Below are 19,277 nucleotides of genomic sequence, written 5' to 3' on the forward strand. Positions count from 1 at the left end.
AACAGCTAGTCTGGGCATATTGAAACTATGATTCTGATCTTTCATCCTCTGTCTCTGGTTTTGATCAGGATGACTCTGAGGCGCTGGGCCTCATGGCCTCCTGCAACCTGCTAGTTGATCATGCCTGGTGGCATATGCGGGCATGGCAGTGGGACCTGAAGTTCCAGTGGGCGCAGCATCAGGGGAATCTGTCCGATTGTGTCTAGATCTGAGGGCACTGCTCATCAATTGCAGTGGTGGCTCACAAACCAGGATTGGGTCAACAGCAGCTCCCTCTCCCTTCCCCAACCAGACCACACTGTGGTGACGGATGCGTCCCTCTGGGATGGGACGGCAAATTGGGAGAGGAGGAGAGAAGAGGCCTCTGGTCTGCGGCGGAGTCCTGGCTCCACATCAAGCTCTGGGCGATTTTTCTTGCACTGAAGTCATTCCTTCCCTTTGTCCGGGAAAGAGTAGTGCAAGTGTTCACGGACACCACCGACATGTGTTACTGCAACAAACACGGCGGGTTGGTGTCGTGGACCCTATGTCAGGAGGCCCTGCGCCTCGGGACATGGCTGGAACATCGTGGTTTCCCTGGGGGTTCAACACCTGGCAAGTTCCCTGAACGCCAGGGCAGACTAACTCAGCCGCTGCTGCATGATTGATCACGAATGGCGTCTTCACTCAGACGTGGTGCAAGGTCGCTTTGAACAGTGGAGAGAGCCTTGGTTACATCTATTCACCATCGAAGAGAACGCGCAATGTCAGCAATTCTGCACGTTAGAAATTCCAAGGCGGCACTCGCTAGGCAACGCTTTTCGTAGAGAGTGGAGTTGCGGTCTGTTGTATACCTTTCCGCCTAAACCACTTCTGCCCTGAGTGCTGAAGAAAATCGGGCGCGACTGGCCCCAAATCATTCTTGTGGCTTTGGATTGGGCACGAAGAGTCTGGTATCCCGAGCTGCTCAACATGGCCATCGATCCTCTTATCAGACTGTCTCTTCAGTAGGATCTTCTGTCCCAGCAGCAGGGGACGGTCCTCCACACTAACCTGTCCAGCCTCCACCTCCTTGCGTGGAGATTGAGCGGCGGCAGTTGACGTTGTTTGACCTGCCTCCCGAAGCCTCCGCTGTAATCTTGGCAGCAGGGCGTCCCCACTAAGATGGTATAATCCTGTTGGCGAAACAAATTTGTGACATAGTGCACAGCAAAGGCTGTGGATCCCCACTCTGCCCCTCTTTCTGAGGTTCTCTTGTTCTTCCTTTCTTTGACCCAGCAGGGCTCTGCTCTGGGCACTATCTAGGGCTATCTCTCGCCCATTTCAGCCTTCTCTTTTCAAGTCCTCGGTTGTTGATCGTTTCTTAAAAGGAATAAATCATCTCTTTCCTCCTATTCCTTTCATTATGCCTCAGTGGGACTTGAACCTGGTTTTGACTTATTTAATGTGCGCTCCCTTTGAGCAACTTCACAACTGTCCTTTAAGGCTTTTAACTCTCAAAACTGCATTCCTGGTAGCCATCACCTCTGCTAGATCAGTCAGTGAGCTCCAGGCTCTTTCTTCAAAGCCTCCTTTTCTTTCTGGGCATCTAGACAAAGTTGTCCTTCGGACGCGTCCATCCTTTCTTCCAAAGGTTGTCACTGCCTTTCTCATTGGGCAGACCATCACTTTGCCCACCTTCTTTCCGCCTTCGTATCCTTCCAAAGAGGTTCGTTCCACTGTCTGGACCCAAAACGTGCACTGTCTTTTTACCTGGACCTCACAAAACAGTTCCGCGTGGATGACCAGTTCTTTGTTGGCTAGGTAGGTGCCAAGAAAGGTTGGGCCGTACACAAACTGACTATCTCTCAATGGGTCGTTTTGTGTAGCAAGATGTGTTATTCTCTGGCGAAGGAGCCTCTAGTTGGGCTGCACGCCCATTCCACCAGGGCGACTGCAGCCACTGCTGCTTTAGGGTGAGGAGTTCCTCTGAATGACATCTGTCAGGCAGCTTTGTGGGCATTGTTGCACACCTTTATGAAACACTACTGCATGGACAACCAATTTTGGAAGGACGGCTTCTTTGGCCGTTCTGTTCTCCAGGAATTTCTGGTGTAATATTATTTCTCAGACCCTCCTCCGGGCTTGGTATTGCTGGGGTATCTATTCTAAGGTAAGGAATCTATAACTAACTTGTTTCTTTCAGATGAACAAGTTATTTACCTTTGGTAACGATATATCTGTAAAACACTAGTTAATTATAGATTCCTTTCCGCCCCACCCATCCTCCCCGTTATGCAAACTGATTTCTAGGTTTAAGGATATCTTTTCAGGGCCGTAGTTTTGTGGACCAGTGGTTAGTGTCTTGTATGGCTCTGCGTTTCTGGCATGTAAAGTCGTGTACAGAACTGACGTCCGCATGCGAGGGCGGCGTCTAAGTAGCTACCGCAACGTCATCCTTGCGACACGATGCCAACGCCGAAAGCTGAGCTGACCGACGCCACCTTCCGACGTGCAGAGGTACTGCTGACGAAAAACTTTCTGGATCCAGTCTGACACCTGGGGTAATTCTAAGGCAAGGAATCTATAACTAACTAATGTTTCTTACAGATTTATAGTTACCGAAGGTAAGTAACTTGTTAATCTATAACTAATGGTCTCTTTCAGATGAACAAGTTAATTACCTTTGGTCATGATGTATCTGTAAGAGACATACTTTAGGTATAGATTCCTTAGTACCCCACCAATCCTGCCCGCACTGCTGTCTGACTTTTAGGTTTAGGGACTCCCATACAGTGCCCTTGTTGTCGTGCATCAGTGGTCAATGTCTTGCAAGGCTCTGTTCTTCTGACGTGGAAAGTAGGGTCAGAACTGACGTCAGCACACAAGGGCGGCATTTATGTAGGCAACGCAATGTCATCCCAGCTACAAAGACAACTGGCGCGGCGTCGACTTGACGCTACCTGCCAACACGCAGGTGTACTGCTGAGAAAAAAATTCTCCAGTGCCAGACTGACACCGGGGGGAAATTCTAAGGTGAGAAATCTATAACTAACCTATGTCTCTACCGAAGGTAAGTCACTTGTTGCTCAGAACCATACACTGACTTCACATTGATATACTTTTGATCAGCAAGGAGTGTAAAGCACTCAAGTTCTGAAACCCAGCAAGCCCGGGATGAATAAGAGGTCAGGTTCTGGGCAGTAGCATGTATCTTGCTGTTATATTTCATTAAGGAGCAAACCAATAATGTGCTATGCTGTGCTTAAGTACTCCAGTCCCCCCTCTTGCTATGGTATGGATATTCGCCACATAATGAAGTTAGCATATATGAATATCACTACACCAATTAACTTTTTCTTTTTGACAGATCAAAGGTTTTATTTGTTTTTGGATTTATTGCTTGACTGTGAATTGTTTCTCAGTTTATTTCTCATTTTGTTTTCTTCAGAGTTCTTATGTTGAATGGGGAAGAGGTAGAAGAAACGGAGTTGAGTGGTTTTGTGGATGACCAACAAACTTTTTTTTGTGGCAATGTGGCCCATCAGCAGCTAATACAGGTAGGAAATTGAGTTATTGATAGGCAACTTTCCATGTTGCTCATTATTTGAAGTGTACCAGATTCTGAGTACAGTTTTGCAGGGTCCCTTGAAGAGTTTGGCTGGGCCTCCTTCATTGGATTGCCAATACACGCATACAATGCAAGGTAGTAGGGTTCCCTCTAATTTTGGCAGACTTGCTGCTTCCTAATATTGTTTGGCAGCAGCCTACTCAGTTGAGCAGTTTGGCAGACTTGCTGCAACCTAATATTTTTTGGCAGCAGCCTACTCAGTTGAGCAGTTTGGTTTGACTCCACTTCCTATTAATTTCACTACCCTTGTTTTTTCCTGCAGATTACATCTGCCTCTGTACGACTTGTCAGCCAGGAGCCCAAAGCGCTGATGAGTGAGTGGAAAGAACCCAAAGGGAAGAAGATCAGTGTAGCCTCGTGTAACAGCCGACAGGTGGTTGTTGCGGTAGGCCGAGCCCTATACTATCTGGAGATCCACCCGCAACAACTGAAGCAGATCAGGTGTGTGGTAAATTGAAAAAAAGTGAGATTCAGAATTGTTAGTTCATGCTTGTTTGTTACACTGTTCCTTCTCAACTTAAGCAATTATTTATCGCTCATCCGTTTTTTTTTCTTTGTTCCAAGTTACACAGAGATGGAGCATGAAGTGGCCTGCCTGGACATCACTCCCTTGGGGGACAGTAATGGAATGTCCCCCCTCTGTGCCATCGGCCTCTGGACCGACATCTCTGCTCGTATCCTCAAGCTACCATCCTTCGAGCTGCTTCACAAAGAAATGCTTGGAGGAGGTATGGAAGATACACCACCTGCAGGAGTTAAATGCGGGAGTGACGTGTCTGTTCTATTTCCTGCCATATTTCCCTAACCTTGCTCTCCTGTTTTCCAGCTCACATTCTCTCCTATTATCAGAACTTATTTCTTTTAAGTAATCGTCCTACAGTATTATTACTGCTTATACATCCTTCCTACATTCTCAAGCTGTGAGTTACCTTTCACCCTAATGGTATTATGGATAGCTGTTCAGTAAAGCATTGCCGATGTGATAGCATGCATACTGAGTACATCGTACGCTGCACTCTACTGAGCAGTGCAGTTATACTTTTTCCTGTGGAATATCATTATCTTCTTTTTGATAATCTGCTGTTTGTTGCTTACTTGTACTTTGTTGGCAACCGTAAGCATGAGGTCTTTTTGTAGCAAACTTATGTCTGTGCTCTACCATACGCAATCCTCCTAATTTGGAGATGTTGGGGAGAAGAGTCGAGAAGAAAATTGAGGCTCAGAAACAAGGCAGGATAGTGACCACCATTTATCACTGAGGCACTCCTTTCAGACTCTGCCCTCCCCTTTTGTGCGGCTCATCCTCACAGGCTCCCCGCTAATGGCTCTGGTAACTATGGGAGAGGGTGAAAAGTGCTTGCATGCACAGCAAATATTTTCCTTTGTACCGTCACCCTCTTTCTGCTATACTGTTTTTGTTGGGTTTTTTAGTTCTAGGAGTATGGGAACCAAAACCTTGTTTGCTAAAGTAATTTCATTGTCCCACTTGGTCAAGTCTCATTCTCTGTCATTAGCTGCTTTTGCAGCTTGGGGAGTGACCTGGTCACTCCTCTTCAGTGTAGTGCTCCAGGCTTGTTTCACAGAGAGGTCAAGCATGCCTGGGCTCCTCTTACTCAATGAAGGAGTTCAGTGAGAGGGCGAAGGCCGCTAGGTATGTGACTAAAAAGCATTTTTTCAAGTAGAAAAGGGCTACCTTTCCCAATGCCTAGATGTGATCTAACTCCCCCTCCTAAGCCCTTGAAGCACAGGTGGCAGAAATAAAAACTGGTATGAAGAGATCCTGCCTTCTGTTTGATTACTAGACAAAATCGTATTCGGTAGGGGTCATGCGAAAACTTGTGCAATACCAGAGTGTTGAAAATATACCACTGCCCTTCTTGCTCCCATATTTTTTTATTTTGAAAGGTTACACTCTTGCACTGGGGACTCTGGTGAATTTACAGCTACGGGGTGCTGCAGGGTCACTACCACCAGCACAGGTGGTACATTTAATTAGAGCTATGCTTCAGATTTTCTCGAATTAGGAATAGTTGCATCTTCAATTGACTCAGCTTGCTTCTCGTACCTTTGATCCAAATTCAGGGCTCAATACCATACTGATATCCTTCCTCTGTTCGGATTTGCTCTTGGTTGTCTTTTGCACTAAGATGGAGGTTAGGGAGATTGTGACTATACCTCCCAAGATCATTTTGCCCCTGCAAGAGGTCCAGCTGGAAGAGTGATCATTTAGGGATCCATACATAGGACACTGACCTAGAGTCTGATAACAGTTACCAAGAAGATCTGCACACCCTAGAGGGCTGCTATTTGGCGCTAGTCCTGTTCTTTAAGGCTCTGTGTATTGTCACAATCTGCCTACAGGTAAATGAAGGCATATATGCACTTATTGCAGGCACTGCATTTCAGTCAGTGCATATTTTGGAGTCTCAGGAAGTCTGGAAGAAGACCCTAGGTTGAATTATTTTTACAACCAATATTGGGAACCGAAAGTCTGTCCCATCTTTGTTGCTCTGAACTATCCCAGTTCTTTCTGTTGTGGTGTGGCAGCTTTTCTGAGGCGCCAACTCTATCCTCCCCTATGAAGGAGAAAGTTACTTTAGCCTTGCGATATAAATTTGTACCAATTTGGCAATGTGCCACTCAGGCATGCTAACAACATTGAGTGAGCTAAGTGACAAAATCTTTGGAACCAGTTGATTCATTCAAACTCCTTGCTTACAGGCAATATTTAAGAGGTGTGAACTTAGCAGTCCAAAATATGATTTGTCTGCCCCAAGTCGTATAGTGATAATAAGTCAGCCCTTATCAGACCAGTCTTCTTTTTAGCCGTAGAAGGCTTTCAAGTTTATTTTAATTTTATTTGCATAGTTTGTTAAAACCATTGCAATACAAACATATTTCATTACAGAACAATTTGTTCGAGGCATATGGGCTGCAGATGGTACATTATGAATAGATCGCCATCTGGTGTTGGGCTCGGATGATTGCACTTTGTTTTTCTCTTGGAGAGTCTTTTGTATCTTGGTGACTCCTCCCTTAGTTGGTAGTGCGCATGGGCATCGGCTCCATCCTTAGATTGTTTTTTTCCGCCATCGGGTTCGGATGAAGATCGAGACGCTCCAGATCAACTTCTGAAGAAAGTGATTTTTCGGCGCGTATTCCCTTTCCAATTCGACGGTATTGTTAGCGAACGCGTTCTTTTCCATTCCGACGCGTTACAAATTCAAAATAGAAGAGAAAAACTTGGATCTACGTCGAGGAACAAGAGACCTTTCTCGGCGCAGTCAAGCCCGGAGTCCATGGAAAGGACTCCATTCAAAAAATGTCCATCGTGTGGTGCTAAGTTCCCACACAAGGACCTACACGAGGTGTGCAACCTCTGCCTATCGCCTGAACACGAATCCAGGGACTGCGAAGCCTGCGCAGCATTCTCCTCCAAGCTAACGATCAGAAATCGTCGAGCTCGAAGGCACGAGGCTTCCAGAATGCAGGCGGAGGCGATCCCGGAGCTGTTCGGAGACGAACAAATCGAGGAAGAAGAGGACCAGTCGGGGTCGGAAGGGGACCAGTCGGAGGTTGAAGAACTCTTCGAGCAACAAACCGTGAGTGACGACGTCCCCTTACCGAAAAACCGACCCCGTGCGGTAACGACCCCGCCCTCGGGCCCGGTCAAATCGCTGAAAAAAGTTTCCGACGCCCCGCCTTCGGGCCCGGCAACGAAACCGAAACTGAAACCGAAACACTCGGAATCCCACCACGTCGGATCCGAGAAAAGGGCGTCATCGACTTCGACACCGAGGCGGCATATAAAGGAGAGCTCGGTATCGAAACATTCCATGTCGAAAAAGAAATATGATGTGTCGCCAAAAAGACACTCGATACCCAAAAAGTCGGAATCGAGCAGACATTCGGTGTCGAAACCAGAAAGATCTGAGGATCGAAAACAAAAACAGCTCTCGGAACCAGGACCCTCGGTACCGATTCAAGAGCAACAAACAGATCCCAAGCAAAAGATCTTGTTTATTGACCCACAAACTGGGAAAGTTGTCACGAAGAAGAGAAAGAGTGAACAGTCAGAAGATAAACCTCTTCCTCCAAAAAAGAGAACAATGGGGACGAACATAACTCCTCCTGCTTCTCCTCGTCCTAAAGACACACCCTCTTCTCCTATTCCTCACAATAGGCCACATATTCCTACACCCTCCACACCAAGACCAGCTACACCTCAGTCAGATGTAGACCGTGATATAGGGGAGGGAGAACCTCAAGGGGATGACGAATCTATCCAGGATGAGGAAGATCCATGGGAAAATTACGATGTAGGGTCAGATGAGGACAACGACCCAGAGCTATACCCCTCAAAGCCTTCACCACCTGATGATAACACAGGTTTTGTGCAGCTCATTAATAGGGCAGCAAAATATCACAAACTAGATATGCACACAGAACCTCAGATAGAGGATTTCTTGTTAGAGACTCTACCTAGTGCACAGAGAACATCAGGTACTCTTCCTATGCTAAAGGGTCTTCTCACTCACACAGAAGAAATATTCGAAAACCCAGTGAGAGCCAGGGTGTTAAACCCAAGAATCGATAAAAAATATAAAGCGGCTCCAAAGGACCCAATATTTATTAGAGGGCATGTACCTCTAGACTCGCTGGTGGTCTCAACCGCTCGTAAGAGAGCAAACTCATTATCTACAGGAGAGGCTCCTCCACCAGATAAAGAGTCGAAGTTAATAGATGCATCAGGCAAGAGAGTAGCATCACAGGCAGCAAATAGCTGGCGTATAGCTAATACACAAGCTCTACTCGCACGTTACGACAGGGCACATTACGATGAGTTAGAAAAACTTCACACATCTTCCAAAAGAACATCAAAAGAAGGCAGACCAATTAATTCAGGAAGGTAAAATAATAACTAATACTTCCATTAAGTGTGCGTTAGACGCAGCAGACACTGCAGCAAGGTCTATTAACACTAGTGTCATGCTAAGAAGGCACGCATGGCTCAGAATCTCAGGATTCAAACAAGAAGTTCAAACAGCCCTACTGAACAGACCATTTGATCAGAAGACATTGTTCGGTTCAAGTACAGACGAGACATTAGAAAAGATGAAAAAGGATACAGAAACGGCTAAGTCAATGGGAGCATTGCAACAGCCAACGCACAGAGGTTCCTTTCGTAGATCCACCTATAGAGGGGGCTCAAAAAACACAGGAACAAATCAGCAATCCACATCTTTCACACCAACATCACCCAGAGGTAATTCAAGAGGTAATTACAGAGGTAACAACAATAAGGTTAGAGGCCGCGGAAATAATAACAACCGCAACGCCTCAACACCAAAACAGTGACTTCATAGATCTCCCCCCAGACCACATAACACCGGTCGGGGGACGTCTATCACAGTTCCTACCTGTCTGGGAAGACATCACGTCAGACAAGTGGGTGAGACAAATTATCCAACATGGTTATTGCCTAGAACTCACAGCTACCCCGCCAAACATCCCCCCCAAACAGCGCCCAATGAGTCAGGATCATTTGACATTGTTAAGAGAAGAAGTGCTAGCACTTCTACAAAAGCATGCAATAGAGAAGGTCCCAAAGGATCAACAAGGAACAGGAGTATACTCTCTATACTTCCTGATCCCCAAAAAGGACGGGTCCCTACGACCAATATTAGACCTCAGACCTCTCAATGCTTACATAAATTCGGAGCACTTCCACATGGTCACGCTCCAACAAGTACTCCCTTTACTGAAGCAAGGGGACTTTCTTTCTACACTGGATCTAAAAGACGCTTACTTTCATATCCCAATTCACAAAGCCCACAGAAAATACCTAAGGTTTGTGTTAGAAGGACAACACTACCAGTTCAAGGTCCTTTCGTTCGGTGTCACAACAGCACCGAGAGTTTTCACAAAATGCCTAGCTGTGGTGGCAGCACACCTAAGAAGACAACAAATACATGTCTTCCCATACTTGGACGATTGGCTAATAAAGGCCAAATCCAAGGAAGAATGTCTTCACAACACACAGAAGACAATTCAACTGCTGCACCACCTAGGGTTTACGGTGAACTACAAAAAATCACACCTGCAACCAAACCAGATCCAGCAATACCTGGGGGCTACAGTAGACACAGAAAAGGCAATAGCATACCCCAACCCAATCAGAGTACAGACAATGGTCGGGTTAATACAAAAATTTCAACCACAACACTCACTACCAGCACGAGTGTTTATGCAACTATTAGGCATGATGTCCTCTTGCATACTGCTAATACCACATGCCAGACTACAAATGCGCCCACTACAAGAGTGTCTAGCGACACAGTGGAATCAGGCTCAAGGTCAGATTACAGATCTGGTGTTGGTAAACGACCGGACGTATCGCTCTCTGAAGTGGTGGAACACAGAAAACATTTCCAAAGGACGGTCGTTCCTAGAGCCAGTTCCACAAGTAATAATAACAGCGGACGCATCGCTCTCCGGATGGGGAGCGCATATGGACAAATACACAGTACAGGGGAAGTGGAGTGCGCAGCAAAAGAAGCTGCACATCAACTACCTAGAACTGTTAGCAATATTTCTAGCACTAAAAGCTTTCCAAATGCAAATAACAAACAAGGCAGTCCTGATCAGAACAGACAACATGACTGCAATGTATTATATTCAAAAACAGGGGGGGACACACTCTCTCCAACTGTCCAAACTAGCACAGGACATATGGAGATGGGCCATTCCTCAAAAAATCTACCTGTTAGCGGAACACCTACCAGGAATTCAAAATCAAATAGCAGACATCCTAAGCAGACAGTCAGAACAAGTTCACGAATGGGAACTGCACGACCAAATACTACAGCCATTCTTCCAAAAATGGGGGCAACCAGAGATAGATCTGTTTGCAAATCATCAAAACGCAAAATGCAAACAATTCGCATCCAGGTACCCACACCAAAGGTCCCAGGGCAATGCACTGTGGATAAATTGGTCCAACAAATTTGCTTACGCGTTCCCTCCTCTACCACTAATTCCACTACTGGTGAGGAAACTGCAGCAGCACTCAATGACAATGATACTAGTGGCACCCACGTGGGCAAGACAGCCGTGGTTCACCACGCTGCTACAACTCTCACAAGTACCACATCAAAAGCTAAGATTATTACCCATGCATCTTACACAGAACCATGGAGAAATAATGCACCCAGATCTCAAACAACTGAACCTAGCGATCTGGCTCCTGAGGTCATAGAGTTTGGGTATTTAGATTTACCACCAGAATGCATGGAAATCATTAAACAGGCAAGACGTCCTACCACCAGAGCATGCTATGCAGCAAAATGGAAGAGGTTTGCTATACACTGTAACAGTAAGCACATCAACCCTCTGGACGCATCCACTAAACAAATCATTTGCTACTTATTACACTTACAACAATGTAATCTAGCATATACATCTATTAGGGTTCATCTAGCAGCCATAGCGGCGTACCTACAAAACAGACAACACCTGTCATTGTTTAAAGTACCAGCAATTAAAGCTTTCATGGAAGGACTCAAAAGAGTCATTCCACCAAGAAGACCACCTTCCCCAGTCTGGAATCTCAACATAGTGCTTACCAGACTAATGGGGCCACCCTTTGAACCTATGCATAGGTGTGAAATACAATTCCTCACATGGAAGGTGGCCTTCCTCATAGCTATCACGTCACTTAGAAGAGTAAGTGAACTGCAGGCTTTTACGATTCAGGAACCATTTATGCAGCTACACCAAAATAAAGTGGTTCTTAGAACAAACCCAAAATTCTTACCAAAGGTTATTTCAGCATTCCACATCAATCAGTCAGTGGAATTACCGGTTTTCTTTCCAAAACCACAAACAGTAGCGGAAAGAGCCCTACATACACTGGATGTTAGGAGGGCCATATTGTACTATATAGAGAGAACACAAACTTTCAGAAAGACAAAACAGCTATTTGTTGCGTTTTCTCCCACACATAAAGGCAATCCCATCTCCAAAGCGGGCATTGCCAGGTGGATTGTAAAATGCATTCAAATATGCTACTTAAAAGCAAAGAGAACATTAACTGTTCCTCCTAGAGCTCACTCTACACGTAAACTAGGAGCATCTATGGCATTTCTGGGAAACATTCCACTAGATGACATATGCAAAGCGGCTACCTGGGTTACACCGCACACTTTCACAAAACACTATTGTGTAGATGTGCACACAACACAACAAGCTAGAGTGGGACAAGCAGTATTAAAAACATTGTTTCAGACAGTTGCAACAGACACGGGCGACCACCGCTAGGGAGAGAACTGCTGTATAGTCTATTCATAATGTACCATCTGCAGCCCATATGCCTCGAACGGAATATGCTACTTACCAGTATGCATCTGTTCTTGGCATAGAGGGCTGCAGAGTGGTACATGCCCTCCCAGCCTCCCCGGAAACCTGTGTCTGTTCCAACACTATCTTATTTAGATACACTTACATGGGCACTCTTATCTGTATTCTACTATACTACTCCATCTAACCCTACTATGGCAAAACAATCTAAGGATGGAGCCGATGCCCATGCGCACTACCAACTAAGGGAGGAGTCACCAAGATACAAAAGACTCTCCAAGAGAAAAACAAAGTGCAATCATCCGAGCCCAACACCAGATGGCGATCTATTCATAATGTACCACTCTGCAGCCCTCTATGCCAAGAACAGATGCATACTGGTAAGTAGCATATTCCTTACATATAAAAAACACCTTAGTTCTAAAAGCGTTAAAATTCTGTTAAAAAGACTGTACTATAATTATTCAAATGTTGCAAGTCCAGTTTTTAGGCGCGTTATGACCAGCAGTGCATGTCACATTTGTTTGTCCTCAATAGTTCCTTGGTATGTTAATTGTTTATACATGCAAAAAAGAATTTAATGAGTTATCTGCCAATAATTTGATTTCTGGCATTTTCTTTTCACATGCCGTCAAAAATGTTACCAAGGCACAGTTTAGTTCAGGATCACTTGGTCCTGCCTCCTAGTTCGAATTACACGCTGGTTGAATTTAACTTTCAGCAATTGTTTCCATTCTTGTGAGAATTGCTTGCAGGAGTATAGTAGGTGCAGCCGATCTTCCGATGCTGACCCGCATAAGCGGCACCTAGGGTCCACCTTCTCCTTTAGCCAGGGTGGGAAATGCGGAGTACAGGGTAACAGGCCAAGTCTAAACTTCATAAACTAATTTTTGTATACCCCAAGTTAAAGTACTTCTGAGCTGCTTGCTCACAGTAGGTATTAATAGTCATCGTAGAAGGCTTTCAGTTTTTTTAAGACTAGAACCTCCTTGGCAGGGGCTCGCCGAACAAGATGGCTGCCTCCCGCTGACGGAGTTTGCCAGTTATCGACCTTTTATTAGCATAATTTGGCTAGCCTTACCGCTTTTGAGGAGACAAAGAGGCTACTTTTATTCAGCATTTAGGGCTGTGTGTGTATTGTGCCTTTCCCTGTCGGCTGGGGGAAGCATCTTAAGGTGGACTGCTTTCTGATGTATTCTGTGCTGGAGCTGCCAACATTTCCTGCCCTGAGGGTGGTTTGAACCCCAGGAAAGGGAGCAGCTGTGGCCTAGGCCACTCCCAAAGTTAGTTTTAGCTGCTGCACAGCCCATGTGTTGGTAGAATTTTTATTCTTGGTAACTTGTTTTTAGGTCTCGGGCCTAGCGGTGCAGTGCGCAGCACTGTTGTGCAGCAAGAGACTTTTTGTAGGGGGGTTTGAAAACGGAGCTAGGAATTGCACAAGTTTGTGCGTGTGCAATTCCTTTTGGGCCACGCTATTGGCCTTTATGTGTGTCTTTTTATCAAAGACTGGACGCAATTGGCCAAAGGCGGGCGCATTGCTCCGCACACGGCCTATTGGTGTCTATTACGCGCACCGGCCTTCATGTGGTTTCACTTATCGTGCCCAGACACGGGCGCGATAATTGAAACCACATGTCTCGCTGTGGCGCGCGCACGCACGCACACCACTTGCGGGCCTCTTCTTTTGTATTCATTTCACCGGGAAGCAAATAAATGAAAGAAGGAAAGAGAGGTTGTGAACCATTGCTTCAAGTCACGGTTTTCAGTAATTCCTGTGGGATGGTATAGGCCACCTGCTGATAAATTCGACTCGCAGAAAAACCACACCACTGGACATATCCGCTCACGTTAGACCAGGTATTACCCCCTCCCCTCCCTGAGGCTCACCATTTGCTCTGGCAGCATGTCTGAGCCAGACTCCCTTTTGGTGAAGCGACACTCCAAGGGATGCCGAAACCTGCGACTGAGGGTTGGGGACCGGGGTATCCTGGGTCAGGAATGCTTGTTCAGAAAAGGAGGGGGCGGTGGGAATCCACCACTGGTCTCCGAAACTAACTCCCCTTGCTCAGGTTCTCCTGCAATTTCGTTCAACAAGGTGGCCCTGTCCTGAGAACCGTAACCGGACATGGTCCCTCGTCAATTGTGGTGCTGTCACTATGGCTAATGTGGTCGGTTGCTGTCCTTCTTTCTGACGAGTACTCATCTGTGTGGGGGCGGCTACTTCTGATAGTGCCCTTGCTGAGGATGGAGGCACATCTACTGGAACGGCGTTCCTCATTTATGCGGCTGCTGGTAAAATGGATACTGTTTTCGTCGAAGACACCGTTCCCTCTCTCTGGACGGCATCCCTTGTGTGTGCGGGTGCTGCCACACGGTTCGACTCTCTCTGCATTATTATTGCGACCAATCCTGTTATTCGCTGCACGCCCTCTATCTGAAACGTTGTCAATACAGTGGCCGCTGCCAGCCTCCCTTGTTCCACAGGCACCAGGTTGGGACCCATCCTAAAAAATGCGGTTGCTACTTCCGTGGACCATCTCAGCAGTGACAGCGGGAGCAGCGTGGAGGGCCTGCACCCTCTGCTGGTGAATGTTATCGGGATGCTCCCGCTCCCCTGTGACGCCCACTGTACAACGAGGGGAGCTCGTCCGTCTATCAGTCACCACTAGGTTCCCCAAATGTTCGACTCCAACAGGTCCTCCACCCGCTGGTTGGGCGGGCACGGGTGGAGGAGTGTTAGGCCGTGCGTAGCCGAGAGGTTGCCACCCTCTCGCCCTCCTTCTGCCGTGTTGAAGCAGCTGCTGAAGCCGCAGCGGCCGCCCAGGGAGATAGATAATGCTTCTCCAGTATTAGGGTGTCTTTCATAGATTCACATGCTTGAATATCCCCCGTCGTCGGAGTGGGAGTCCCACGGTAAATAAAATAGCAATAATATAATATATATATATATATATATATATATATATATATATATATATATATATATATATATATATATATATATATATATATATATATATATATATATATATAACAACATAAATCCTGAAATATGTAATAGAAAAAAGGCATAACAAGCCTACATCTATTTCTACATAGGAATGCATGGAAAAGGAAAAAAACATTTGCAGTTTATCATTGTCATTATGTTGGTCCAAACCACAGCCAATCAGGCGCCAGCAACCCTCTAGAACCTTCTCCTCAGAGCTCAGCACCTCAATTTTCTACCGCACGTCGTGTGAAGGGAGTCTCCCTGAGCTCTGCTCAGTTTTCTTCAATTTTCTACAAATTTTCTTCAATTTTTTCTTCTTAATATCACAGTTTTGTAATGTCTTCTTACATGAAGTCTTCCTTCAGACCCTGTGTCACTTGTGGGAAGCTGAGACCTTTTCCTGTGAACCCTCATAAAAAGTATATGGACAACATTTTGCTGGTCTCTGAAATGGTAAGGGGAGAAGGGGTTGTTCTTGTGCTTAGACTGTATCCCCCTTCTGATGTGTCCTGCACATTAAGATTTTAAGTGATGCTTCTCCTCTACTTCACCAGCTGAAGTAACATCACAATTAAGGGGTCTCTGGCCTTCTTTGAGTCTGCCTCCCACATCTACGCCCACAAGATTTACTCTCAGGCGTCTAGACTCTCTCTGCACTTTTCTACGTGAAAATGTGCCAGCTTGTCGACGATACGGTCAATGTACCCTCTGACGACAATCTCTGCCGTCACTGTTGCTCTGCAACGACAAAGCCTCCAGGCATGCGTCGACGACAATGACGACAGTGCCCTCTTGTAGTCTACAGGCTCGTAGACCACTGGGAGTTTTTGTCGATGGTAAATTTCTTCGACAGTGGGCCTCGTCGACGGTAGGTTCGTCGGCGGTAGGTTCGTCGACGGTAGGTTCGTCGACGGTAGGTTCGTCGACGGTAGGTTCGTCGGCGGTAGGTTCGTCGGCGGTAGGTTCGTCGGCGGTAGGTTCGTCGGCGGTAGGTTCGTCGGCGGTAGGTTCGTCGGCGGTAGGTTCGTCGGCGGTAGGTTCGTCGACGGTAGGTTCGTCGACGGTGAGCCCCGTAGACGGTGAGCCCCGTCAACATTTAGCTTCGTTGACGGATGACCCTGTCAACTGTTGGATTCGTCGATGGTTGAGTCTGTTGACAGTTGGTTTCACACACTGTTGACTTTTATGCACAATGTTTTTCGGTAGACGATTTATCTCGTCGACTGCAGCTTTCTGCTACATCCACGTGATGGCGTGATGGATTTTTAATCCTGCCATTATTCTTCTTGGGCAGCACTTAGCCGTATGAGCATGTTTTTTCTTCAGATCAGAAATATGTATTTCTGGCTGCCCGGCCTGTACCATGGCGGGATTACGTCTTCTCTTATAGCTGGAGTTCTATTGCATTCACCTCCGGTGAATATTGGAGGCTTCCCCTCCTTATGAAGAGAGCGACAAATCGTTTTCCCTTTTTTCCTCGTCCTGGGGTAACTACAGAAACAAGTTTGTTCAGTTCCTATCATAGACTGTATTTAGCAAGAAGATGTTAGACTCATACGGAGGCCAAAGTCTGTGCCGGCGGTTTGTTTTCCACGCCTCGACAAGAAATGTGAAGCTCCCCACTATTCAGCCTACCCTGACTCAGTCATTACTCAGGCGGCACAGCGATTATCTTGCAAGCCAGTTGGGCAGGTATGCCGCCAGATGTGCTCTGACATGTTGGCGCCAGTAGAACTTATTCCATAATCCTTCAAGCCTCACGCTTTGAAGATCCTGCAGGAGGGAGAGAGAGAGAGAGAGAGAGAGAAGTGCATCAGAAATGATGCACTGTGAAGCGGACATTGCGTGTGCAGGTTTTTCCACAGCTCGCTGTAGGGGCAGTCTATCAAAGACAATTTTGCTTCAATGCTGCATCTTTCGCAGGGAGTTTCAGACTTCAATACTTCACTTGTTCTATTGATTGAGGATCCCTTCTGGCCAGCATGTTGATGAGGCTCAGCAGACCATCTTAAAGGACACAGATACTGCCCGCAACTTCGGGATATAGAATCGCAGCCTTTTCGTGGTGCCGAGAACGTAGCTCCACGTCCTTTGTTTCAAGGGAGTTCCATCCAGTATTGGCTCCTGCAATCAGAACCAACTGCGTTACGCAAATCAAACGCAGTCATATAGGCACTGTACCAACAGGTCCTCCATAGACAATCCTCGTACAGCCGAGGCAACTCTTCTAGAAACAATGGATTACCTGGAACACACCTTTATTCCCTCCAAAAACGTCAGTCGTCTAATATCTCAATTTTATTCCAATTAGTCAAATTTCCCTCTTTCTACACCTTCAAAGGGACCTCCACCTTCTCTTCTACAGGTGTCGTTTGCGCAAGTGTCTATATGGATACAATCAGGGACCGTCGGAGTGGTTCCGAATCTCCAACAGCGTTGGGGTTTACTTTCAGTTCCTGATCAACAAGCAAATGAGGGAAATGTGGTCCCTCAAGACAGTTCTTAAGTTCTTATGCCAGAGCGACTTTATAACTACTCTCAACCTCCAGGATGTCTATTTTCATGTGACAATCCTTCTTCTTAAGCACAGGAAGTGCCTATGCTTTACAATAGGTACAGAACGTATTCAATTAAAGTCCTACTTCTTGGATTTAGGTCTGTTTCACGTCTTTACGTAGATGCTGGCACCAGTGGCAGCCTATCTACGTCTGCAAGGCATTTAAATTTATCATTACTGAGACAACTGTATAATAAGGGCTCGCTCTTATTTACAAGCAGTCCAGCACACCCAGACTTATCATTCACTGTTTCAAGACCTGATTTTGAATATATTATGACAAGTCCCAACTAGTACTAGCTCCGATATCAATGTTTCTCAGAGCATCAATCAATACAAACCTAGCAAAGGTGTTTGTCTCACACAATTGACTGGCCTGCATCTCCCACTTGGTGGTTCTTCTACGTTGGTTGCAGGTCTCCAGTTCATTCGAAGATCTCATTCAAATCAATCCTCAGATGCAAGAGGCCTTTTTGTTTGGTGGGTCCAAGAAAGAAATTTGTAGAAGGGGTGTGCGTTTTTTCCTTCAAAAAGCGCCAAATTACACAATCACCACAGGCTCATCCCTCGAGGGTTGGGGAGCATATCTTCAAGGGCTGAAGGTCAGCAGGGAATGGAACCCTCAACAAAAAGCTTGGCACATCAATCTGCTAGAGCTAGGTGCCATCTTCTTAGCCCTCAAATCCTTTCGTGTTATCATTCAAGGGACCATAATATTGCTTCGCACAGACAATACTTCAAGTATGCATTACTTAAACAGGAAAGAACGAGGTTGGTTCTTCTATCTCAGATCGCCCAAGAGATATGGGCTTGGGCAATATGGCACAGGATCAAACTCTTGGCTGTTCATGTGCCGGAAGTTGCAAATGTGCTGGCGGACACCCTCAGCAGGTCAACAGGTGTCCAACCACGAATAGGAACTGCATCAGCCAACGGCGGATCGAATCTTCCAGCTATGGGGTCATCCCGATCTAGACCTCTTTGCAACAAAAAAGAACAGCATATGCCTGTTTCTTTGCAACCTGGCATCCCCACAAGGACTCGCAGGGGAAGGCGTTTTTCGATAAACTGGTCTCAATTATATGCTTACGCCTTTTTCCTCCGATATCGTTGGTTCCGAGAGTTCTCCGGAAGATGAAGAAAGAGCCGTGTTGTTTGATTCTCATCGCCCACAGGTGGCCTCGCCAATACTGGTTCACCGAACTTCTTGTCCTCTCAGAGTACGATCCAATACAGTTTCGACCAATTCCAAATCTCCTCTCCATTCAGTATGGTCAAATTTGCCATCCGATCCGGCTTCTCTAAAATTAGCAGCTTGGCTCCTGAAGCGCCTTGAATTAGCTCATCTGACTATCTCGGCGGATTGTAAGGAGGTACTGGCTTACACAAGAGCACCTACTAAAATAAAGACATACAGTCTTTAAAAAAAAAAAAGAAAAAATATGCATTTGGTGTTAATCTGCTGGGGTTCACCCATTTCATGCAATGCCGGACTAGATATTACCTTTTTCTTGCACCTGGCAAGATCAGGCTTATCTCATACAACGTTGAATGTCTTTTTGGCAGCCATTTCAAGGTAACGTCAGGATGGGTCCATCTCTCTTTATTCTTCAAGAATACAACAGTTCTTAAAGGAACTACTCAGAATGTTTCCTCCTGTACGTCGTCCGCCTCCATCATGGCATTTTAATGTTGTATTAGCGCAGCTCATGCATCACCCATTTGAGCCAATTTTCAGGATGTATTTCAGTTTCCTAACCTGCAACGTTTCTTCTCTTTGC

General features: G+C 46.1%; 1 protein-coding gene across 1 annotated transcript in view; it reads left to right on the forward strand.

The window, feature by feature from the left end:
* The window catches only part of DDB1 (damage specific DNA binding protein 1), a 1,134,380-nt gene that overhangs the window by 358,886 nt on the left and 756,217 nt on the right, over nucleotides 1-19,277 (forward strand). Inside the window, exons 12-14 of the mRNA XM_086955618.1 lie at nucleotides 3,410-3,518; nucleotides 3,852-4,030; nucleotides 4,154-4,317. Of these exons, the coding sequence (XP_086811744.1) occupies nucleotides 3,410-3,518; nucleotides 3,852-4,030; nucleotides 4,154-4,317 (452 nt within the window). The remainder of the gene's footprint in view (nucleotides 1-3,409; nucleotides 3,519-3,851; nucleotides 4,031-4,153; nucleotides 4,318-19,277) is intronic.

The sequence above is a fragment of the Lissotriton vulgaris genome, chromosome 2_1 (genome assembly GCF_964263255.1).
Source record: "Lissotriton vulgaris chromosome 2_1, aLisVul1.2, whole genome shotgun sequence".
NCBI classification, from domain to species: domain Eukaryota; kingdom Metazoa; phylum Chordata; class Amphibia; order Caudata; family Salamandridae; genus Lissotriton; species Lissotriton vulgaris.